This window comes from Choloepus didactylus, chromosome 7 (genome assembly GCF_015220235.1).
Source record: "Choloepus didactylus isolate mChoDid1 chromosome 7, mChoDid1.pri, whole genome shotgun sequence".
Classification (NCBI taxonomy): Eukaryota; Metazoa; Chordata; class Mammalia; order Pilosa; family Megalonychidae; genus Choloepus; species Choloepus didactylus.
In genome coordinates, this window is record NC_051313.1 from 85,241,164 (window position 1) to 85,264,024 (window position 22,861).

Here is a 22,861-nt window from a genome sequence, read left to right on the forward strand (position 1 = left end):
TAATAAGGTATGAGGAAGTAGATACTGTTGAAATAAAACACATTCTTGAGGTTAGGTAGAACTAATGTGGTCACATTTCAGCAAAAGTAGGAAAAAAACTAGGTAGTTCAAGTATTATTGGTGATGTTTGAAAGTCATTGCTGAGAGATTTGCAGTTTTCATTAAACCATCTAGAAAGCCTGAAGCATTTTAGTAAAAAGTGGCTCAGAGGGAAGATCATTGACATTTTTTATAAAACCATGGCTGATTTCTTTGGGAAATCAGAAACTATACAAGAGCAGAAAATACATAGGCTTTGTAGCCTAAGGATGTGAGTATAAATTCTGTTATGCCATTTGATAACTATATGAACCTAGGGAAATAGTTTAATCACTTTGTACTTCAGTTTTTTCATACATAAAGGTCAACTTCATAGAAATTTTGCAAGGAATGAATAAATATGTACCTGTAAAGCATGAGACTGTTTACTTTAATACAAGCTTTAATAATAAGAATCACCTTCCTTACCCTCGCCCAACAATAATCTAAGTATTTAAACAATGTGTAAATGATAAGTAGATTGTTCTAACTTTTATATAGGAATGAACAAGATCCAAAGAATTTCAGCTGCAACTGAATGGATTTAGGAACATATTCTTGTCATTCTAGGTTGAAGATTTACATTTAGGTCACTTGAACACCCATATATGCATAGCGAGTCTTTCCTGATTCTTTACTTGACATTTCTACATGCCTACCACTTGCCCTCCCTCCCTTAATCCTTCCCCTTTTTACTAAATTTATAACTTCTATTGTCACATGCATCTTAAATCTACTTTTTACATGTCAGTCTTCCCCTCCACATGGTGATACTGATTCATTCATCTTGGTCTTCTTCAGTGGCTAACATGCATATATATCTAGACACATCTGCCCATAAAACCTTGAATAAATTGAAGGTAGTTTTATCATGAAGGAAAGCACAGAATGATGTGGTATTTTGTATCTATATAATACATAGTCTCATAACAAATTCATTTGTAACTATAAGAATTCTAAAAAAAAATGTGTTCTGTTCTTATAGGTCAAAAAATGATTGTTAAAGTTCCTTTAAAGGTATATTCTATAAGCAGCTCAATGCCAAGTGTTTGATACTTACATTAGCCAAATGAGCGAGTTCTATCTCCAGGAAGGAATCAGTTGTTTTGGGTTCAGGCCTTATTGTGACCACGATGATTTTGGAATTGACGACAGTATAATTTCTGAAACAGAGCAAGTGTGATTTAAAAAGAGAAAGGACTGATGCAAAATATGAATTCCAACTTCTCAGTATATGTTGGAGTAAAAAATAAATGCATCTTATGCAAAAATAGAGAAAGTTTAGGCAAGTATATTTAAAATGTGATACCAATATCATGGTATTTTCCATGTAAAGGTACATTACATTTATTGTTTTAAACAAACTCAATATGGAACTAGAAAACTTTGGAGAAAAAGCTACTGCTAAATGTTACCATTTTAGATGCAGGAAAAATGAAAAAAGCAACAGCACTGACAAGCTTTCAATTGCTTAAACCTGATTCTCCCAGAAGAGAGATGGACTGTGAATTCAAACCTTCAGACAATCTTTAAATGAATATAATTCATTCATCTCAAGGTGGACCTAATGGTTTTGTTCTCCAGGAAAACAAATATTCTTGCAAAGTGCTGTCACAGCATTTTTTAGACTATTCCAAAATACATTAAGATGAATGACTGGATGAAGTATAGTATGAAAGCAACTAGAGTTTAAATATAAATAAATGCTACTGTTAATTATTGATTGTCATTCATCTTTTCAATAGAGATTTAAAAGCCACTCTTTCTCTCAACATCCTCAATATAAGGAACACATTTACCTTTTGAAAATTCTTACCAAGTACACTTTACTCACAAAGAAGTTTTAATCATTGTAAATATATTCATACTTACAAGCTACAAAAATTATCTGTACAAGTAATTTAAACATATAAAACCAAATCAACTCTTTATTGCATACATAGGTGTGTGTATAAAATGCTCCAGATCCCCTATTATTTAGAGATTTAAAGATATAATAGTGTATTTTTAACTATTTGAAGAATATATTCATCTCCCCTTTTTGATTTGAAATAAACCACCTGCTCTTACATAGGGCATGTACTGTTGTGGGGAATCCATATCAGGTGTCAAAGACAAAGTCATTTACTTTTTTTCTTCATTTTTGTTTATTAAAGTACCATTTACAGATAATAAAACTCAATTTTAAGTGTGTGTGTTTAATTCTTTTAGTAATTGTGTACAACTATTCAATCACCACCACAATCAAGAGAGAACACCAATTCCTTACCCTTAACAGTTTTTCCTCAAGCCATTTTGTACCCAATCCCCTCCCCTCACCTGTGGTTCTAGGTAGCCACAGACATCTGTCACTATAATTTTGCCTTTTCTAGAATTTAATTTAATGGAATCATCTACTACACAGACTTCGGAATCATCTACTACACAGAGTCTTGTGTTTGAATTCTGTGGTAGGTTGGATTATGTAGCCCAGAAGAGAGAGATGTTTTTAATCTTAATCCATCCCTGTGGGTGTGAACACATGTAAATAAGACTTTTTAAAGATGTTATTTTTAGTTAAGGTGTGGCCAACTGAATCAGGATGGGTCTTAATCCTATTACTAGAGACCTTATAGAAAAGGTCACAAGGAAAAAGCCATGGGGAGAAGCTGGAGGCTGGCAGTCAATACAACCAGAAAGAGAAAGGAGATGATATCACCACGTATTGTGAAAGCCAAGAAACCTGAGGATTGACTGCCAGCCAGAACACTGGCCAACCCTGGGGGAAGCAAGCCTTTTAGCTTCTGAAACCATGAGCCAATAAATTCTCATTGTTAAGCCAACCCATTGTGTGGTGTTTGTCATAGAGGCTGGGAAACCAAGGCAACTTCATTCACTTAGTGTCATGTTTTTGAGATTCACCCATTTTGTTTACCTTTATTGTGAGTAATATTCCATGATATTGATATATCACAATGTGTTTATCTATTCACCAATTAAGAACATTTGAGTTCTTATAGTTACTTGCTTTTATGAATAATAACTATTCATAACTGGCTATAAAGAATAACTGGCATATACACTTTTTGTGTAGACATCTATTTTCATATGTCTTGGGTAAAATTGAGGCGTGGAATTGCTAGGTCATGTGGTAGAAATGTTTAATATTATAAGTTACTGCCATACTGTTTTCTAAAGTGGCTGTACCACTAAAGTCATTTAATTTTGATATCATAGAACAATGTTGAATCCCATGAGATTTCAATAAAAAGAATGCTGAGTTATGAAAATGCATTGTCATAGTTGTGGGAATTTACTATATTTAGTAGCTCAGGAACTATAAACATATTTTGAGTTGGATAAAAATTTTAACCTGTTCTTCATGTTTTAGCTTTAATAATGACAAATAACAATTACTGAACACCGAGGAAACTTTGCAGCATTCAGCCTAACAGTAAATAGTAAAAAACAAAAAATCAAAAATATGTTTGTGCTTTCCTTAGGGAGAAGATAGTTGCAAACAGGGAGAGCAGGTTAATCGTCCTTTGTTTCATTTAATACTAAATGAGTCAACTGAAGGTAAGCTGCCTTGAGAAGGGTATTAAACTAAACTGTAAATGCCAACCTCCCTCTGCCAACTTATTCTATCTTGTTTCCCTGCTGAGTAAAAGAGATCCTGGGGTCAAGAGAGAATAGGAATTTGCAAAGCTTGGAGGTAAGACTGGGTAATTAATTATACTAGTAGAGCTAACAGGGACCCCAAGAATGACAAGACATTTACAGCTTAGATTTGGGGTGAATCTCTTCCTATCACCACCAGAAAAATTATGGAGGTTTCTCCCAGAAAACAGTAGCTCCTAAGCACAAAAATGTAAGTGACATTTTCAGATTGACCTGCATATGTTTGATTTCTGGTTTGGTTACTTGAAACAAAAATATTTACTTATCACCCAAATTTCATCTGCCCCTTTCTTCTGGTTCTGTTTAAATCCCATTTACCTGCTACAAATGAAACTCAATGACTGCTAATTTTGATGAACAAATGTTAGGCAACTTTGATAACATGCAAATATTTTTGTATTTTTTCAGGTTGTAAAAGTGGAGAGTTTATTGGAAAACACAAATATGAATATTCTAAACAGGGATCTTTTATTTTTTAACATATTTATGAAGTTGTCTTTGTGTGTTTGGGAAAGCAGGGAGTTTGGCACTGGGCACCTGGGAAGCAAAGTAGCTAAGATATGCAGCCTTCTGTAGGGAAGGTTATACCGTCGCATGTTCATCAGCTACTTACCCAGCTGAGTGGAAGAAGGCCCTTAGAAGATAGAGTCAACCATATGACTTTTGTTGAGCATTTGTGTGTGTGTGTGTGTGTGTGTGTGTGTTAACATACTTGGAATACAATTGGGAAGGGATGTGTGTAGATGCATTTCTGCAGATGGTGTTTATATCTCATTAGCCTGAGTACTCTCCCCTTCTGTCACAACACAGTATCATGTACCTATCTCTACCACAGCATCCATCAACACTTTATCTCCTTCTACAAGATTATAAGCTCATGAGGGCAAGATTTGTATCTGTCATTCATTATCTCCCCATTCACATATTGCTTGGCATCTTAGTGCTCAATACATATTTGAATGTCTTGCTAAATAACAACATACTGCACAAAAATATTGAAACTGACCAAGTTGATTTAAAATGTAATGCCAACATCATGGTATTAAAATGCTTAATAAAGAAAAAGTAAGCAAATTTACATTAGGCAACAGCTTTCTTTTTAAAAGTGTACAAACTTATCTTTAATTTAGTCTGCCAATTTATTCTAATTTGCATAAGTGAAAAACTGGCATATACCATGTCAAGCTTTGTGATCCACTAATGTTTCCTGGCTGGGTAAACATTTGTATTCATAGCTAGGAAAACAGATCTTACAGCCAAATGGATTTCATGACTGAAGTACTAAAGTTGTCTTGTCCTTGAGATTTGTGCTAACATTTAAATATGTGTGAGTTACTCATTAAAAGGAGATCCTATTTATTCTTCACAATTTTTGCAGTGTTAAGGTGCTTAGGGCACATGAACCTTATCTCAAAGAGTAAAAAAGTGATTGTAATATGCAATTCACTGTTACAGACCAAATACCAGTGGAGAGGGCTATGACACTAATAGTGTAAGTATAGTATAGTCAGATAACTTAAAGTAAAAATATGTTAATGGTTTAATGAAAATTATTCTAATAACAGTAACTTCTTTTCACCTTTAGAATTACAGCTCATGTGACTTAAAAAATGAGAGTTTTCATGATTGTTTTAAACAAGTCCCCCAATTTAAATAAAATAGAAAATTTAATATAGTCTGGGAAGTAGTTGGCTTAAAATTACATGTTTGCTCTTAAAACTAAAATCAGTTGATGGCTGCAAAAACGTAGGGTTAGACTGACTCAGAGCTTTGAAAACTAATCAGACTCTTCAGTTAGGTTTGCTATGTAGCACCTATTACTACAAAAACACTAAATGATCAGCAATTTAAGTTCACTTTCAAAAGGTGTGGCCTAATTAGGCCCAGATGTTCATAAAAATGTGCTGTTATTATATTCCTACATAATATTAAAATATTTTAATAGTATTACTTATGCAAATTTGGGGTGATTTTAATAATATTAAATAACATTTTAATAATATCACATGAAAATTTTGGATGATTTTAATTTCTAATGTCCTCATGATAGGACACACTGAAAAGATATAGAATATCACAAAACTGCAACTCATTGTAAGCAAGATCCAAAGTTTAGGTCCTGAGACTAAAGAACATGGGCTCTAGAGAGAGCTGACCACCTCAAGCTGATTGCCTTAGGGTGCAACAGTGTAATAGTAATTATGACTTCATTTTACTATTATTTCAAATATTATTTAGTTCAATTGCTTTTCCTATTTGCTTTAATTCCTGTAATATCAGGAACGCAAATGAGTCCCATTTCCCAAATATGAAGAAATTTCAGCATGGTTTATCTTTATTAGGTTGGTGCACTTGACAGGAAATTCATGCGATTTTGCATTATTGAAATTTGTTCCATTTTTAGACAATAATTGTTGAACTACTATTGGCTTATGAGAAGACTGAAGATTTTTGTTCATCTGTATTTTTCCTGGCATTTTAATACTACAGTGGAATTTGCATATAATTTTAGTTATTCTTTACAGTATCTTGAATGTTAATAGCTATGTAAAAATGCATTTTTTACAGGGATACATTTTCATATGTATTAGGAAAATTACACATTGTTCACATACTCAGATGTAAGGCAGTTTTTCCCAAAAAACTAGAACTTGCATTTATTAAACAAATCAGAGAATGGATTGCTTATAACAGATTCTTGAACCCTTGGCTTGAGTTTATGCTAGGGCACAGTATTTTTTTGAGAGATAATTTCTTTAAGATAAATTCTTAGAAGTGAAATTGTTGTGTCAATGACAATGTATTTTTTAAGCCTCTTGGTATTGCCAAATTGGCCTCCAAAAAGGTTACTCCAGTTAAAATTCTCACCAACAGGTTTGTGAACCTGCCAGGCTGTGCGTATGCATGAATTCCTAAATGTAAGTGGGGCCTGTGTTTAGGTAGCCTCACTTCCCCAAAGGACCTATTGGCCTGGGCAGTGCCTCCACTATGGGAAGCCCTGCCCTTGGCTAGCCTTCATCTCTTAGGCCCCAAAGTTGTGAGGGTATAAAAGAAGAGTGGCGGCTTTAGGGCCTGTCCTCAACAGCCTGAGCTGGGGCTACTGGACCATACCCAGGGCTTCCTGAATGTGCCCAGGCATGGCCACATGGTCACCTCCTTACAAGATTTTCTGTAGAAGATACCTGTGTATTCACTCAGTAACTGTGGTGGTTTGAAGCTGTATGTATCCCAGAAAAAAAAAATGTTCTTAAATCTAATCCATTCCTGTGGGTGTGAACCCTTTTTGAGTAGGAATTTTTGATGAGGTTACTTCAGTTAGGATATGGCCCACCTCAATCAGTTGTGTCTTAATCCTTTTACCAGCATCCTTTGTAAGAGGAATAAATTCCAGACAGAGAGAGAATGCCACAGAGGGAGCAGCCAGAAGCTGAAATCAGCGGCACCAGGAGAAGAGAGAGACCAAAAGAGGTTGCCATGTGCTTTGCCATGTGACAAGCTATGGGCCCAGTCCCAGAACACCAGGAAGAAAGCATTGCCTTGATGATGCTTTGATTTGGACTTTCTCTTAGCCTCAAAACCACAAGCAAACAAGTTCCCATTGTGTAAGCTGAACCACTGCATGGAATTTGCTTGAGCAGCCCAGGGAACTAAAACACTAACAAAGAAGTCCACGGTTTGCACTGTTTGAAGGATCAGGATTGGCTGCCATAGAGACAGAGAAATATGGTGACAAAGTCCTGGTTTGTGCAGACAGAAGACCTGGGTTACATTAGAACTCAGTCACCTACTAGCCCTATACTCTTGGGCTGATGACTTAAGTAATAAAAATTTCAGTTTTCTCATTTCTAAAATGAGAATTTGGGATGACACAGATCTTCAAAGTGCCTTGAAGCACTGATATCATATGGTCCAATGATTTTTAAACTTAAGAAATTATTCCAAAGAAAAATAAAACTGGGAGGCTGAGAATAGCACATAGTTTGGTTGTAAGTAGAACTAATATCCCTTAATTAAAGGGATAATTTGATATACTTTAATTGGAAGAAGGAAGACAGTCAACAGTAAAATAAAAATCACAGCTTCAAGGATAGTTGAATGCATATTAGGGCAAGAGAAGAAAAAATATCTAAATAAAAGAGAAGCAACATGCAGTTATTTTTGTGTTTGTATAAAGGAAAATTTCTAAATTGTATCTATTCAAAACATTACATCAAGTTCTCCTTCATAATCCCCATGAGGAAAATTATGGAAAGTATTGTTCTGAAATAATGATATCGAAATATCAAATTTCTGGAAACCTAACAGCAAACCCAAGATTATTCTGTATACAGAAACTTGGCTTCAGAAATCTCAACAGATAATTAGGAAAATGATCACTGAGGAAAATATTTCATGAAAACTTGGTACATAATTATTAAACATAAAGAACAAACTGTATTTTTTGTTTTCATGTTGAATAAGGAGATCTTTCTTTTCCTATTACGTTCAATTCGCACAAACATATACTGCAAAACAAATGATATATGTATTTTATTCCTCTGTTTCTGAAATTTTTTTAGTATAAACACTAAAATTTTATGTACCTTTTTTTAAAAAATGGTTTACATAGGATATTCTATCAGAATAGAAAAATTAATTATTCCAGAAAATGTTTCCTGGCTCTTTTTTATTTATTGAGTACTATACTTGGAGTTTGGACAGTGAAAGAGCTTTGAAGAAGTTAAGACAGTACCATTAACAGGTTTGCTGTTCAGTAAGAGTTCGCTGGGTGACTACGAGAGACATAACCCTTGCCCTTTAGAAAGCTTATTCTTATTTAGCAGATGGATGATTGCTTACAGTTACTCACTAAACTTACCAGAAGAAATGTTTTAAAAGGAGAAAAACAAGCTCGAGAGTGCTTAGTGGCTACACTATTTATGCTGTATGACAACAAAAGAAAAATTAGAAAAAAAATAAAATGAGAAGCAAAAGCTAATATTTCACCTTTCTAAAAGGACAAATATTTCATCCTCAGCATTTCATTGTCACCATTCTAGTCAAAGAATCTAAAGGTGAATACAGTTTTCCTAGGAAGAGTTATTTTCAACTATAATTATTTATCTAATTACTTTTTACTTAGACATAGGAACACATGTTCATAATTTTCATACATGGTTACTAAGGACTTCCATCTGAAGATTATGTCAGAACTCTACGATTTCACTACAATAAGGACAGGCAATTTTTGAAGTTGAAAAGAACCTTTGAGTTCAGTCCTTACATTTTACATATAAAGAAGTCAGTGAGTTGCTCAAGGGCTGATCCAAGTTCATTTGTGTCACAGGTAGGATTAGGACCCACTCTGCCCAACTATCCACTACTGTGTCTAGTCAACTACGGTGCCACTCTCTACCTACAAGGGGCAGTGGCCACTGCCTCGGCCATGTTTTTCTTTTTTTTTTAGAAACACTACAAAATACATTTTTTAAGGCCACTATTACTAGATAAGTTTCCAGTTTCCTTGACTATATTAATTTATGGAACTTGGAATTACCTGATTTCATTTGTGAAAGTGACTGAGTTTTCTATGGTATTATACAATACAAGATTAATCATAGTGCAACATTGTTGGAAATCTAGGAGGGAAATCAATTCACAATCTAAAGCAATTTAAGTTGAATATTTTATTTGTATTTACTATATCTTCCAGCAGCAAATAAGGTGAAGATAAATGAACTTCTATTTTAAAGCTGAACTGGAGGCAGAAAATTGCTGAGTGACTTGGACAAGTTTACAAAACTCTCATTATGTTAAAATTGAAATTAAAACCTGTCACCTGATTTTAAATTAGTGTCTAGTCTAGAATTCTTAAAAGATAAGCTTTACACAAACAAGATCCCTGTGGAAATAAATATTTAACTTTGAGTATCTGGGAGCGTCTACATATAACACATCTCTTCTCACGCGAATGTCATAAACCAAGGTACAGGCAATGTAACTATAAACAGAATTTATATGTGAATAACTGTCTGTATCATCATGTTTTAATAAAAACCATTGGAAAAGTTTCAAGTAAAGCTATTGTCTTTTTTTAATTTTTATATTAGCAAATGAATAAATAAACACAAAGCTATTTAAATTCAGGAAGCACAAATTCCATCCGGAGGGAAAGGAAATTAAGGAAAACTCTACACCTTCCCTCAGTTCTCTCTGGTTGAAGGAGAAGCTATTTTGTATCAGGGACTCTCAGTGACTCACTAACCAAATAGTGAGATTCACATAGAAAGATTTTCTTCAAAGACCTGTGACTACTCCCTGCAGCTGTAGGAAACCTAGCGCCTTCCTTGGGAGACCTTTTTCTGCTGGACTGAACTCTAATTGCTTTTATTTACTAGACTAGTTGTTATGTCCCGGTATAACATTGCACATCATTCAGTCTCCCCTCCCTAAAGTCTGAAGCTTTAAAGATTCATGAAGGCATGAATAAGAACTCAGTGCAAATGTGGCTATATTTAACAAGAATACAACTTTGTCTCAGAGCTCCAAGATGAGGTGTGAGGGAAACAGGTAGTCATGAGTGACATTACTATTTAAATAGATGTGAATGATGTTTACTGTGATATTTGGCAAAGTAGTTAAGAGAGCAGTAGATCAAATAAATTAATGCTGGTAGAATTACTATTTGTAATTGTTTTTTTTAATGTCTAGGAGGAAAGAGATCAATGGATTTCTTCCAAAATAGTCCCCTAATTGAACAATAGCATTTTCTTCTTACTACAGTTGTAATTGAAAATTTATTTAGAAGCAAACTGAGATCTTGTGCAAATGAAGTCCAAAAGCATGTATTCCCAGTCATTGTGACTCTCTTTTAATTTCATATAATGTTGATAAAGAATAACATTAAGTATAAATAAAAGGAGAAGACAAATTAATTTTACAATGACACATGCTATTATAGAGATTCTGAAGTTTTTTTTACTCTTTTTTTTTTCAGTCTTAAGGCAAGTCATGATTAGTTACAAAAGAATTGCAGGGCTATAATCAGACACCAAAATTTTCTTTTCTAGTTGTTTTGGAAGGCATAATATGCTAATGACCTGTTCATTAAATTGGTATTTTCTATTTCATTTCAGATAAATCCCTTTGTCTTACCAAAGCTTGTTTGACTACTTTTGTAGAATGAGCTATAATCACATTTTTAGAATAATTCACGAAGATTACAACAGCTTATTACTTTGTAGCTTACCTCAAAGTGGGCAAAATAAGATCTAAGTTTTTGTACAGGACTGCTCCAAGTACGAATACAGATGATTCATCTAATTCTAAAAAGAAGAAAATGTTTTAAAAATTAGCAAAACAGCAAGAAAAATACTGTGCCTTATAAAACTTTCATCTGCTAATAACAAGGGATTCCAGTACTTGCTGATGCAAAGATGAAGCTGGGTAGAAGAAATGCCTTCCTAACCACACAAGGGGCAAGTTAGCCCACACACCCCACACAACCTGCACACTATTGGCTCCAGAAGATGCGTTCCCAGTGGTTCTGCATCATGAAATAGCTTTCCTCCACCAGGTTGAGGAAAAGAGCTGTTTTAATTGGGGCTAAAGTGTTTAAATTCCCAATGATATGGGAGAAGGAGGTGATTCTCCTCTGTAGCATGGTCAAAGTCTCTAAGGTAAGAATTATGACTAATGTGTCACTTTTGAAAATAGTCAATTTATTTTAGAGCTCATTAGAGGTTCTCAAAAATTATTTTTTCTTAAATTTACTTTTATATATCAAAGTGTTATCTTCAAACTATAGTAAACTTTAATAAGGCAGAAATAATAATGACTTTACATGGAAAATGCAACACTTTCTGATACCTAAAGTAAAAATATTCAGCCACATGCTTTACACTGGGATGAGAATGTCAACACTGAAACTTGACCACATCAAGCTCAGGTATACAATTTGCATTTGTATTCCACACTTTCTTTTTCCCCAACATTTTAATAGGTCCTTTTATCTAGTAAATTCAGAGTTTTAAAGACTAAATGTCCAGTTCTCGATATTTACAAAACTAGCTTGGAATCATGATTTCAAACCATTTCTAAATCATTTAATGTATGGTGTTTATACCTAATACCTCATTAGATGAACTTATCAGAAAATATTTTGTTCAAAGCTCAAATTATTTCACATATTTACCTTTTGATGACACTGGAGTGAAAATGCTTTTAGGAATGACTACCCTATCTTCTGAGTTCCTCGCCCAGTCAACCATTCCCTTCCGCCCTTTCATTGGGAAGTTGATGTCTGTTAGAACAGAGGCTGCAGGAAGCTTCTGAATGCTAGCCACTATTACAGGGAAGAAAACAAACAAAACAAAAACATAATGTCAAATAAACATTACGGTATATACAAAATAAAATTGTATTTGGCAGAGCAACAAAGTAGACCTTGTTCTTCTTTTTAGACTTAATACTTTCCATTAAGATTGCTGATTCTGTCACTTATCCATCTAGGCTTCTGTTGCTTTCAGCAGGAATCATACAATAATGGTTAATGGCAGGATGTGTAGCCTGAGAGTACTGACAAGTATCTCCATACTTCTTCATGTTTGGCCTCCATTCCAATTGCAAGCAGATCATATTGTATGTTTTGTTAAATATTTTGATTACCTCATCTGACTAACAGACTGAAATTTGCATTTAAATCTAAACTTTTTCTTCAGAACACATTTTCTGCATTTACATTTGAATGTTTTCTTTAGAACAAAATTTTTTATTCAATTAGATGGAGCACTATGAAGGCATGGAGAACACAGGCATATTGCTCTCCAAAGACAAAACCATCAGAATCCAAATAAAGAAGCACCAATAATCAGTAAGCCAATATATGTGGAAATATTTATCAAATAAGTTAATAATAAAAACAATTCTTAAAACTTTCCCTTACAACCAAATGTAAGAAATGTATACAAAGTGCAGGGAGAACCATGCCTTTATTAAAAATAAAGATTTTAATATGTGTTGAGAAAACTCATGGATGATATATGTTTAGTGGTCTGAATATATATTTTATTATACATAATAGTCATATAATAAAACAATGATACTTAAGCATTTATAGATAATATACATTTTCTATTAAATGTAATTTGTGAAACTTTTACATAGGTCTATACTTGTTCTATATTAACATTTACGAATGTCTAATGGAGGATTTAAATGGAAAGATGATGGGCAAAACTGTAAAAACTATCACAATAGGAAAGTTAAAGTAGGAAACTATTAGCCTTCTCAAGAGTGGATTTTATTTTCAAGGTACTTGTAATTTAAATCAAGAGAGGATAAAAATTAAGAATTTAACAATACTATTTTTATAAATGTATTACTGTTACCTCTCGCTTAGTTTCAAATTAAATTGGCTATGTATTATGGCATCACATTAGTGTAATCGTACTTTGTTAAAGCTCTTCTGGGTTATTATACACAGCCATTATCAGCAAAGGACAGAATTTCATTTGGCCTGTAATTTGACACACTAAGCTTGAAAGAAGATTTTGTAACTAAAAGCTGAATGGAAGAGGATGCTGGGTAACACATAAAGAAGTTAGGATGCTAAATGCTGTTCTGGAATAACATCTTAAAGTATTTTAGTTTCTTTAATTTGCAAAACAACATACACTCTGCTGTCCAGAATAGACCATCCTTGTGTCCCAAAGAGTCTAAATCTCTCACTGCATATAGATGGACAGTTCAGCACATGGGCAGCACACACTTTCTTAACAGTCCCATAAACATTATTCGATGTCCAAAACTAAGTTCATCCACTTTCAAATTCCTTGACTCTTAACCTCGGTTGTTCTGTGGTCTAGAAGAAATTTATTTCACCTCACTGCTCTTAAAACTGATGAAAAGAAATGAAAGTTTTTGGACTGTCACATAAATGTTTTCCATTATGAAGTAAAATAAATAAAAGATAAATGTTAGGCCCTGATATCTAGTATTTCCACTCTTTCTACACACATTGTATAAAAAGCAAATAAACAAAAAATTAACAAGTAGAGGAAGCATATTCTATAGTAACTATATACATTTTATCCTGGGAAAATGCTAGTCTAATAACATGTTTTAAATTTATAAAAATGATATACATGCATGTATCTCTGTTTATGAAATTCATCCATTCTTCAACTAATGTGCATTGACTGTTAAATTATGACCATATAGATTAGGTTGTACTTTTGAACATAGTCTAGATTAAAATAATGTAAAAATCAATTATAAATGCTATTCAATTTATTCAACCAAGTCCTTTAAATTACATGGTATTAAGAATAATATGCATGTTTTGTTTGCACACAAAAAGTACATTTACTCACTAATTATTCTAGGAATGTAGTACTTAAAGTAAGACAACATTTTCAGTAATTCCATTATAATAATGGATATGACATCATAGACTGATGGTATGCAAACATTTGCCTTCAAATTATCAATATACATGTTTTTTTAAGATATGAAGCATTTAAAATTGCAAATCTTTATCTCAAACCTGCATAGGTAGAAACCTAAGATGACACTTTGTTTCTTGAAGACCCATGATTAATGAAAAACCTATTTCCATATAACAAAAATAACTTAAAGATGACTTTTATTTCTTCCTTCCTTCAGTCTCTGTACTAGACACTTGGACCAATCCCCAGTTCCTTCCTTTCTTGGCTGAGTTTAATTGTTCAAAATCCTTGGTAAAATTTAGACAGAGTTGAAGCTTATATGTTAAGTGAATACCAAAGAGAGAAGATTCAACAATCAATGATTTAAACTACATCTAGAGTAAATATGTGTCCAATACATACCTTGTTTCTGCAGTATCTGCTGCATTAAAACCAGCCATTGTGGGAATTTAGATGATGGGGCATCTTTTCTCAAAAACTGAGAAAATAGCTTTTTTACAGAGGAGTACTGTACTTAGAAGAAACCTCAAAGGACACAGTGTCCCTGACCAAACAGGCACATCCTGAATGCTCCAATAATTATTCCAAATTCACTGTATCATGTTTTCATTACACGACTAGATTTGATTTCTTATGCAATAAAAATAGGTGACTCATCAATGATAAACCTTTGTGCAACAGCAGCTGCTCTTCCATTTTGCATTTTTAATACTTTCATTTTGAATTTGGATTTGCAGTGTAAAAATTCATTTGAGAACATCATGTCTGTTATTGGCCAAACTCTCAAAGGATTCAGGTTCAGTATAGACTTTCGCTCAACAGAAAGCGGAATGGAAGTTTTGCAAATGGGGCTAAAATCTCATGAGATGCTTTAGCTGGGAACTCCTAAGCCCTCCCCTTTGGTTCATTAAAGCAAGGTGGTGCTTCTAACTTTGTTTGTAAGGGAAATTATGAGGTTTTAGTCCTTTGCCCTTATTGAATTCCTGGAGGATGGGGACTCTGTCTTATTCATCCTTGTTTTGTGAATGCTATGCATACTGGTTGAAATTAGTTAATTTGATACAACAGTTGAATAATGGGTAGGATGGAAGGCATATGGAAGATAAAGACGAGAGAGCAAGAGAGCAAGAAGACTTGGATGGATGCTACAGAGATGAGTGAAATGAATGGATAAATGGAAGCCAATAGAAGAATACAGCAGTTTACCAGAGTGGTTTAAATGTGGACTTGGGATCTGAAGCCTGGATTCACATACCTGATTTTTGGATGCCACTTAGGTTTTATGAGACAATTAACAATGTTTCATATTCTTTCTCAGTGTGCAAATCAAAACCTTGGGCATTATTTGTGGATCATCAGCTTCAAATCCTGGTTCTTTTGTTTTGTTTTGTTTTAATCCCACAGCCATTCAAAATTCTAGGAGTCTCTGGGCAGCAAGACACATTTTGATTTCTGTTCATGGTCTTTCCGGCAGATTTCAGTCCTCTCTATGGAGGATTTCCTTAGCTTCCTTTCCTACCTCTGTAACATTTAAGAAAGGCATGCACATGGCTCTTGTTTAAGCTGAACTGTCTTGATCAGGGTTTGGCAAACTACAACCCACAGTCCAAAACTATCCCATTGACAAGTTTTTTGTTTGTTTGTTTGTTTGTTTGTTTGTTTTGGTCTGTAAGCTAAGAAAGATTTTCACGTTTAAATTCTTGAAAAAAATATTTCTTGATGTGTGAAAATTATATGAAATTCAAATTTCAGTGTACATAAATAAAATTGAATTGTACCACCACCACACTAATTCGTTTACTTACTATTTATAGCTGTTTTTGTGCTACAATGGCAAAGTTAAACAGGTGCAGGAGAGACTGCATGGCCTGCAAATCCTAAAATACTTGCTAGCTGGTACTTTAAGAAAAAGTTTACTGATCCCTGCTCCAGTCATACTTCGGAGAGGTATTTTTGAATATGACAATTTTTAGTTCAAGAGAAATATATTCTGAAAGCATCTTAGTATCTGCGTGTATTCTGTTATCTATCACATATTTTTTTGTACTACCTTATTTTTTCTATGCTACACAGAGTGTATAAATTTAAGCTGATTACACCAATTTCCCTTCAGTTTTCCAAAGGGTTTGTTTATGGCCATTTAGAAACAGGCACCTAAAAATATTCACCTTCTATACAAAAGTAGTTCATGATGTTACTCCTAACATGAATAAAATACAAAATGTGATATGGGAAGTAAAAGTAAAAATCAATATTGAAAATTCTCTTGGAAAAAGCTCATCTCCCCCACCCACCCACCCCCATCCCCAGACCAGTGACATTAAAAACAAAAGTCCCCCTGGAAAAAAATTTTAAGAAAATGGAATACTACCTAACACATTTCATGAAGCGTTGCATTAATACCAAAACCAGATAAAGATGCTACAAGAAAGGAAAACTACACGCCAATTTCCCTAATGAACAACAACAACAACAACAACAACAAACAAAAACTAAGCACCTAGGAATAAACTTAACTAAGGATGTAAAAGACCTCTATACAGAAAATTATGTAACTCTACAAGAAATAAAAGGTGATCTAAAGAGATGGAGAGATATTCCATGTTCATAGATAGGAAGGCTAAATGTAGTTAAGATGTCAATTCTACCCAAACTGATTTAGAGATTTAATGAAATTCCCATCAAAATTCTAAAAATCTACTTTGCAGACCTGGAAAAGCTTGCTATCAAATTAATTTGGAAGGGAAAGATGATTCTAATTAATAAAAATATTCTAAAAAAGAAAAAGTGGGAGGACTTACACTATCTGACTTTGAAGCCTACTATAAAGCTACAGTAGTCAAAAGAGTATGGTTTTGGCACAAAGACAGACATATTGATCAATGGAATCGAATTGAGAATTGAGAAATATACCCTCAGATCTATGGTTGACTGATTTTTTATAAGGCCCCCAAATCCAGTGAATTGGGATGAACAGCCTCTTCAATAAATGGGGCTGGGAAAATTGGATATCTATATCTAAAAGAATGAAAGAGGACCCCTACCTTACACCCTATACAAAACTTAATTCAGCATGGATCAAATATCTCAATATAAGAGACTCTACCATAAAACTCTTAGAAGATAATGTAGGGAAACATCTTCAAGACCTGTAGTAGGAGGTTGCTTCTTAGACCTTACACCTAAAGCATAAGCAATGAAAGAAAAAATAGATAAATGGGAACTCCTCAGAATTAAAAGCTTCTATACCTCAAAGGAATTTGTCAAAAAGGTAAAGAGACAGCCAACTCAATGGGAGAAAATATTTGGAAACTACCAATCTGATAAGAAACTGAAATCTTGTATATATAAAGAAATCTTACAACGCAACGACATTAGTACAAATAGTCCAATTATAAAATGGGCTAAAGATATGAAAAGACATTCCTCTGAAGAAGAAACACAAATGGCTAAAAATACATGAAAAAATGTTCTTCGCTAATTATTAGGGAGACGCAAATCAAGACCACAATGAGGTATCATCTCATACCAATAAGAATGGCTGTCATTAAGCAAACACAAAACTACAAATGCTGGAGAGGATGGGGAGAAATTGGAACTCTTCTTCATTGTTGGTGGGACTGCATAATGTTTCAGCCACTCTGGAAGACAGTTTGGCGTTTCATCAGAAAACTAGGTATTGAGTTACCCTATGATCCAGCAACTTCACTTCTCGGTATTTACCCAGAAGATCTGAGAGCAGTGACACAAACAGATATTTGCACACTGATCTTCATAGCAGCACTGTTCACAATTGCCAAGAGATGGAAGCAACCTAAACGTCCTATATCAGATGAGTGAATTAATAAACTGTGGTACATACATATGATGGAATACTACACAGCAGTGAGAAAGAATGAGGTCGTGAAGCATATGACAACATGGATGAACCTTGAGGACATAATGTTGAGTGAAATAAGTCAGGTACAAAAGGAGAGATATTGTATGATACCACTAATGTGAACTCTGTAAAAAAATGTAAATCAAGCGTCTTATATTGTAGAATACAGGGGACCTAGAGATAGACAGCAACTAGTGAAGCGGGAACAATAATCTAATAAGAACAGATAAGATATTGAGGGTAATCTTAATGACATGGGAATGCTCATGAATGACTATGGTTCATTAATTTTCTTGGTGTATGGTAGGAGCATATTGGAAGCAAGGTAGATATTTTAGGATGTTTTACTTACTCCTTTGTTTTCCTGTGTTTGAAATTTTTTTTTTTAATTTTTTGATAAAGTTTCAAAAAAAAAGTCCAGAAGAAAGGAACATAAAATTATATCAACCAATTATTTAAAAAATGAGTTTATTTTAATATGCAGCATTGACTATATATATATATATATTTATGTATACATATATATATGCAATTATTATAAACTACTTCATGTTTGACATTTAAGGATGTTTAAACCTTATTAGAGACATCAAGTCAGGGACCTATGAAGAATCAGGCACCCATACAGGCAAAAAACAACAAGAGAAGACAACAAGATAAGCTTCTCAAGGTAGTGAATGCTACTTTTACTTCCAGAAAAGTAGCAATGGCAAATTATTTGACTTGACAAGAGAAAAGAGATCATTCATCTAGCACATTTTTATTGAACCCCTAGATTGCTCTAAGTACTGTCCTAGCACTGAAGATTAAGCAATTCAACAAGAGACACAAAGAGTCTTTGCCCTTAAAGAGCTCAGAGTTTAGTGGGAAATACACACTACTGGTAAGTAAACAATTCAGATAATTCCAGACTGTGATGGGTGCCATGAAGGAAATGACTGATGCAATGGAGTATGGTTGGCGGGCCGATGAGGTAATATCTGGGCTTATATCAGTAGGATGAGTATGAGGTAGGGGAGGAGGAAACAGCCTATGCAGACCCAGATAATAGTCCAGAAAGATCTTAACAGTGAAGAGAATGGGAAGGGCATCCAGGTAGGAGGAGTGGCATGGGCAAAGGCTTGAGACCAGAATACATAGGTATCTTGAGGAAATAGCTAGTAACCTTTTTCATAGAATGAAGAAATTAGGTAGAGTAGCAGGATAAGAGGCTAAGAATGATATTGTAGACTAAGCAAGCTGAAAAATAATCAAATTTCAAATTTGGAGATATAAATTGGGTGTCTTCTAATTTGAAATAATAGTTGATAACATGGACAAAGATAAGTTCTTCTAAGCAAAGAATCTAAAGGACAGATCCATTCATTCAACACACATTAACTGAGCACCTACTTCATGACAGGGACAGTTCAAGGCACTGGGAATACACCAATGAACAAAACAAAGTCCCTGCCCTCTTGGAGTTGACATGCTATTTGAGGAGAGACAGACAAGGAACAAATAAACAAAACAAGACAGAATATCAGTGATGATAAATGAGATAACAGAGAATGATGGCTGGGGTTTGGAAGCTATGCTAAAGAGGGAAGGCTATTGGTAAGGTGGGATTTAAGAAGGTATCAGGGAGGCGGGGCAAGATGGCAGACTGGTGAGCTGTAGGTTTTAGTTACTCCTCCAGGAAAGTGGGTAAAAAGCCAGGAACTGCGTGGACTGGACACCACAGAGCAATCTGTCTTTGGGCATACTTCATACAACACTCATGAAAATGTCGAACTGCTGAGATCAGCGAAATCTGTAAGTTTTTGCGGCCAGGGGACCCGCGCCCCTCCCTGCCAGGCTCGGTCCCGTGGGAGGAGGGGCTGTCAGCTCCGGGAAGGAGAAGGGAGAACTGCAGTGGCTGCTCTTATGGGAAACTCATTCTACTGATCCAGATTCCAACCATAGATAGACTGAGACCAGACACCGGAGAATCTGAGAGCTGCCAGCCGAGCAGAGAGGAGACAGGCATAGAAAAAAAAAAATAAAAATAACACGAAAAAGTCCAAAATAAAAGCAGAGGATTTTTGGAGTTCTGGTGAACACAGAAAGGGGAAGGGCGGAGCTCAGGCCTTGAGGTGCATATGCAAATCCCGAAGAAAAGCTGATCTCTCTGCCCTGTGGACCTTTCCTTAATGGCCCTGGTTGCTGTGTCTATTAGCATTTCAATAACCCATTAGATCTCTGAGGAGGGCCCTTTTATTTATTTATTTATTTTTAATCCTTTTTACTTTTTCTAAAACAATTACTCTAAGAAGCCCAATACAGAAAGATTCAAAGAATTGCAATTTGGGCACGTCAAGTCAAGAGCAGAACTAAGAGAGCTCTGAGACAAAAGGCAATAATCCAGTGGCAGGGAAAATTCACTAAACACCACAACTTCCCAAGAAAAGGGGGGTGTCCGCTCACAGCCACCATCCTGGTGGACAGGAAACACTCCTGCCCATCGCCAGCCCCATAGCCCAGAGCTGCCCCAGACAACCCAGTGTGACGGAAGTGCTTCAAATAACAGGCACACACCACAATACTGGGCGTGGACATTAGCCTTCCCTGCAACCTCAGCTGATTGTCCCAGAGCTGGGAAGGTGGAGCAGTGTGAATTAACAAAGCCCCATTCAGCCATCATTTGAGCAGACTGGGAGCCTCCCTACACAGCCCAGCAGCCCACAACTGCCCTGAGGGGACGGCACTCACCTGTGACATAGCACAGTCATCCCTCAACAGAGGACCCGGGGTGCACAGCCTGGAAGAGGGGCCCACTTGCAAGTCTCAGGAGCCATACGCCAATACCAAAGACTTGTGGGTCAGTGGCAGAGACAAACTGTGGCAGGACTGAACTGAAGGATTAGATTATTGCAGCAGCGTTAAAACTCTAGGATCATCAGGGAGATTTTATTGTTAGGGCCACCCCCCCTCCCTGACTGCCCAGAAACACGCCCCACATACAGGGCAGGCAACACCAACTACACACGCAAGCTTGGTACACCAATTGGGCCCCACAAGACTCACTCCCCCACTCACCAAAAAGGCTAAGCAGGGGAGAACTGGCTTGTGGAGAACAGGTGGCTCGTGGACGCCACCTGCTGGTTAGTTAGAGAAAGTGTACTCCACGAAGCTGTAGATCTGATAAATTAGAGATAAGGACTTCAATAGGTCTACAAACCCTAAAAGAACCCTATCAAGTTCAGCAAATTCCACGAGGCCAAAAACAACAGAAAATTATAAAGCATATGAAAAAACCAGTCGATATGGATAACCCAAGCCCAAGCACCCAAATCAAAAGACCAGAAGAGACACAGCACATAGAGCAGCTACTCAAAGAACTAAAGATGAACAATGAGACCATAGTACGGGATATGAAGGAAATCAAGAAGACTCTAGAAGAGCATAAAGAAGACATTGCAAGACTAAATAAAAAAATGGATGATCTTATGGAAATTAAAGAAACTGTTGACCAAATTAAAAAGATTCTGGACACTCATAGTACAAGACTAGAGGAAGTTGAACAACGAATCAGTGACCTGGAAGATGACAGAATGGAAAATGAAAGCATAAAAGAAAGAATGGGGAAAAAAATTGAAAAAATCGAAATGGACCTCAGGGATATGATAGATAATATGAAACGTCCAAATATAAGACTCATTGGTGTCCCAGAAGGGGAAGAAAAGGGTAAAGGTCTAGGAAGAGTATTCAAAGAAATTGTTGGGGAAAACTTCCCAAATCTTCTAAACAACATAAATACACAAATCATAAATGCTCAGCGAACTCCAAATAGAATAAATCCAAATAAACCCACTCCGAGACATATACTGATCACACTGTCAAACACAGAAGAGAAGGAGCAAGTTCTGAAAGCAGCAAGAGAAAAGCAATTCACCACATACAAAGGAAACAGCATAAGACTAAGTAGTGACTACTCAGCAGCCACCATGGAGGCAAGAAGGCAGTGGCACGATATATTTAAAATTCTGAGTGAGAAAAATTTCCAGCCAAGAATACTTTATCCAGCAAAGCTCTCCTTCAAATTTGAGGGAGAGCTTAAATTTTTCACAGACAAAGAAATGCTGAGAGAATTTGCTAACAAGAGACCTGCCCTACTGGAGATACTAAAGGGAGCCCTACAGACAGAGAAACAAAGAAAGGACAGAGAGACTTGGAGAAAGGTTCAGTACTAAAGAGATTCGGTATGGGTACAATAAAGGATATTAATAGAGAGAGGGAAAAATATGGCAAACATAAACCAAAGGATAAGATGGCCGATTCAAGAAATGCCTTCACGGTTTTAACGTTGAATGTAAATGGATTAAACTCCCCAATTAAAAGATATAGATTCGCAGAATGGATCAAAAAAAATGAACCATCAATATGTTGCATACAAGAGACTCATCTTAGACACAGGGACACAAAGAAACTGAAAGTGAAAGGATGGAAAAAAATATTTCATGCAAGCTACAGCCAAAAGAAAGCAGGTGTAGCAATATTAATCTCAGATAAAATAGACTTCAAATGCAGGGATGTTTTGAGAGACAAAGAAGGCCACTGCATACTAATAAAAGGGGCAATTCAGCAAGAAGAAATAACAATCGTAAATGTCTATGCACCCAATCAAGGTGCCACAAAATACATGAGAGAAACACTGGCAAAACTAAAGGAAGCAATTGATGTTTCCACAATAATTGTGGGAGACTTCAACACATCACTCTCTCCTATAGATAGATCAAGCAGACAGAAGACCAATAAGGAAATTGAAAACCTAAACAATCTGATAAATGAATTAGAT

General features: G+C 35.3%; 1 protein-coding gene across 4 annotated transcripts in view; it reads right to left on the reverse strand.

Moving 5' to 3' along the window:
- ADGRB3 (adhesion G protein-coupled receptor B3) overlaps positions 1-22,861 on the reverse strand; it is a 772,638-nt gene that overhangs the window by 315,146 nt on the left and 434,631 nt on the right. For all 4 annotated transcript variants that reach the window (XM_037842636.1, XM_037842635.1, XM_037842634.1 and 1 more), the window contains 3 exons: positions 11,912-12,061; positions 10,967-11,042; positions 1,139-1,241 (listed from right to left, as the gene is read on the reverse strand). In XM_037842636.1, coding sequence (XP_037698564.1) covers positions 1,139-1,241; positions 10,967-11,042; positions 11,912-12,061 — 329 coding nt within the window. The remainder of the gene's footprint in view (positions 1-1,138; positions 1,242-10,966; positions 11,043-11,911; positions 12,062-22,861) is intronic.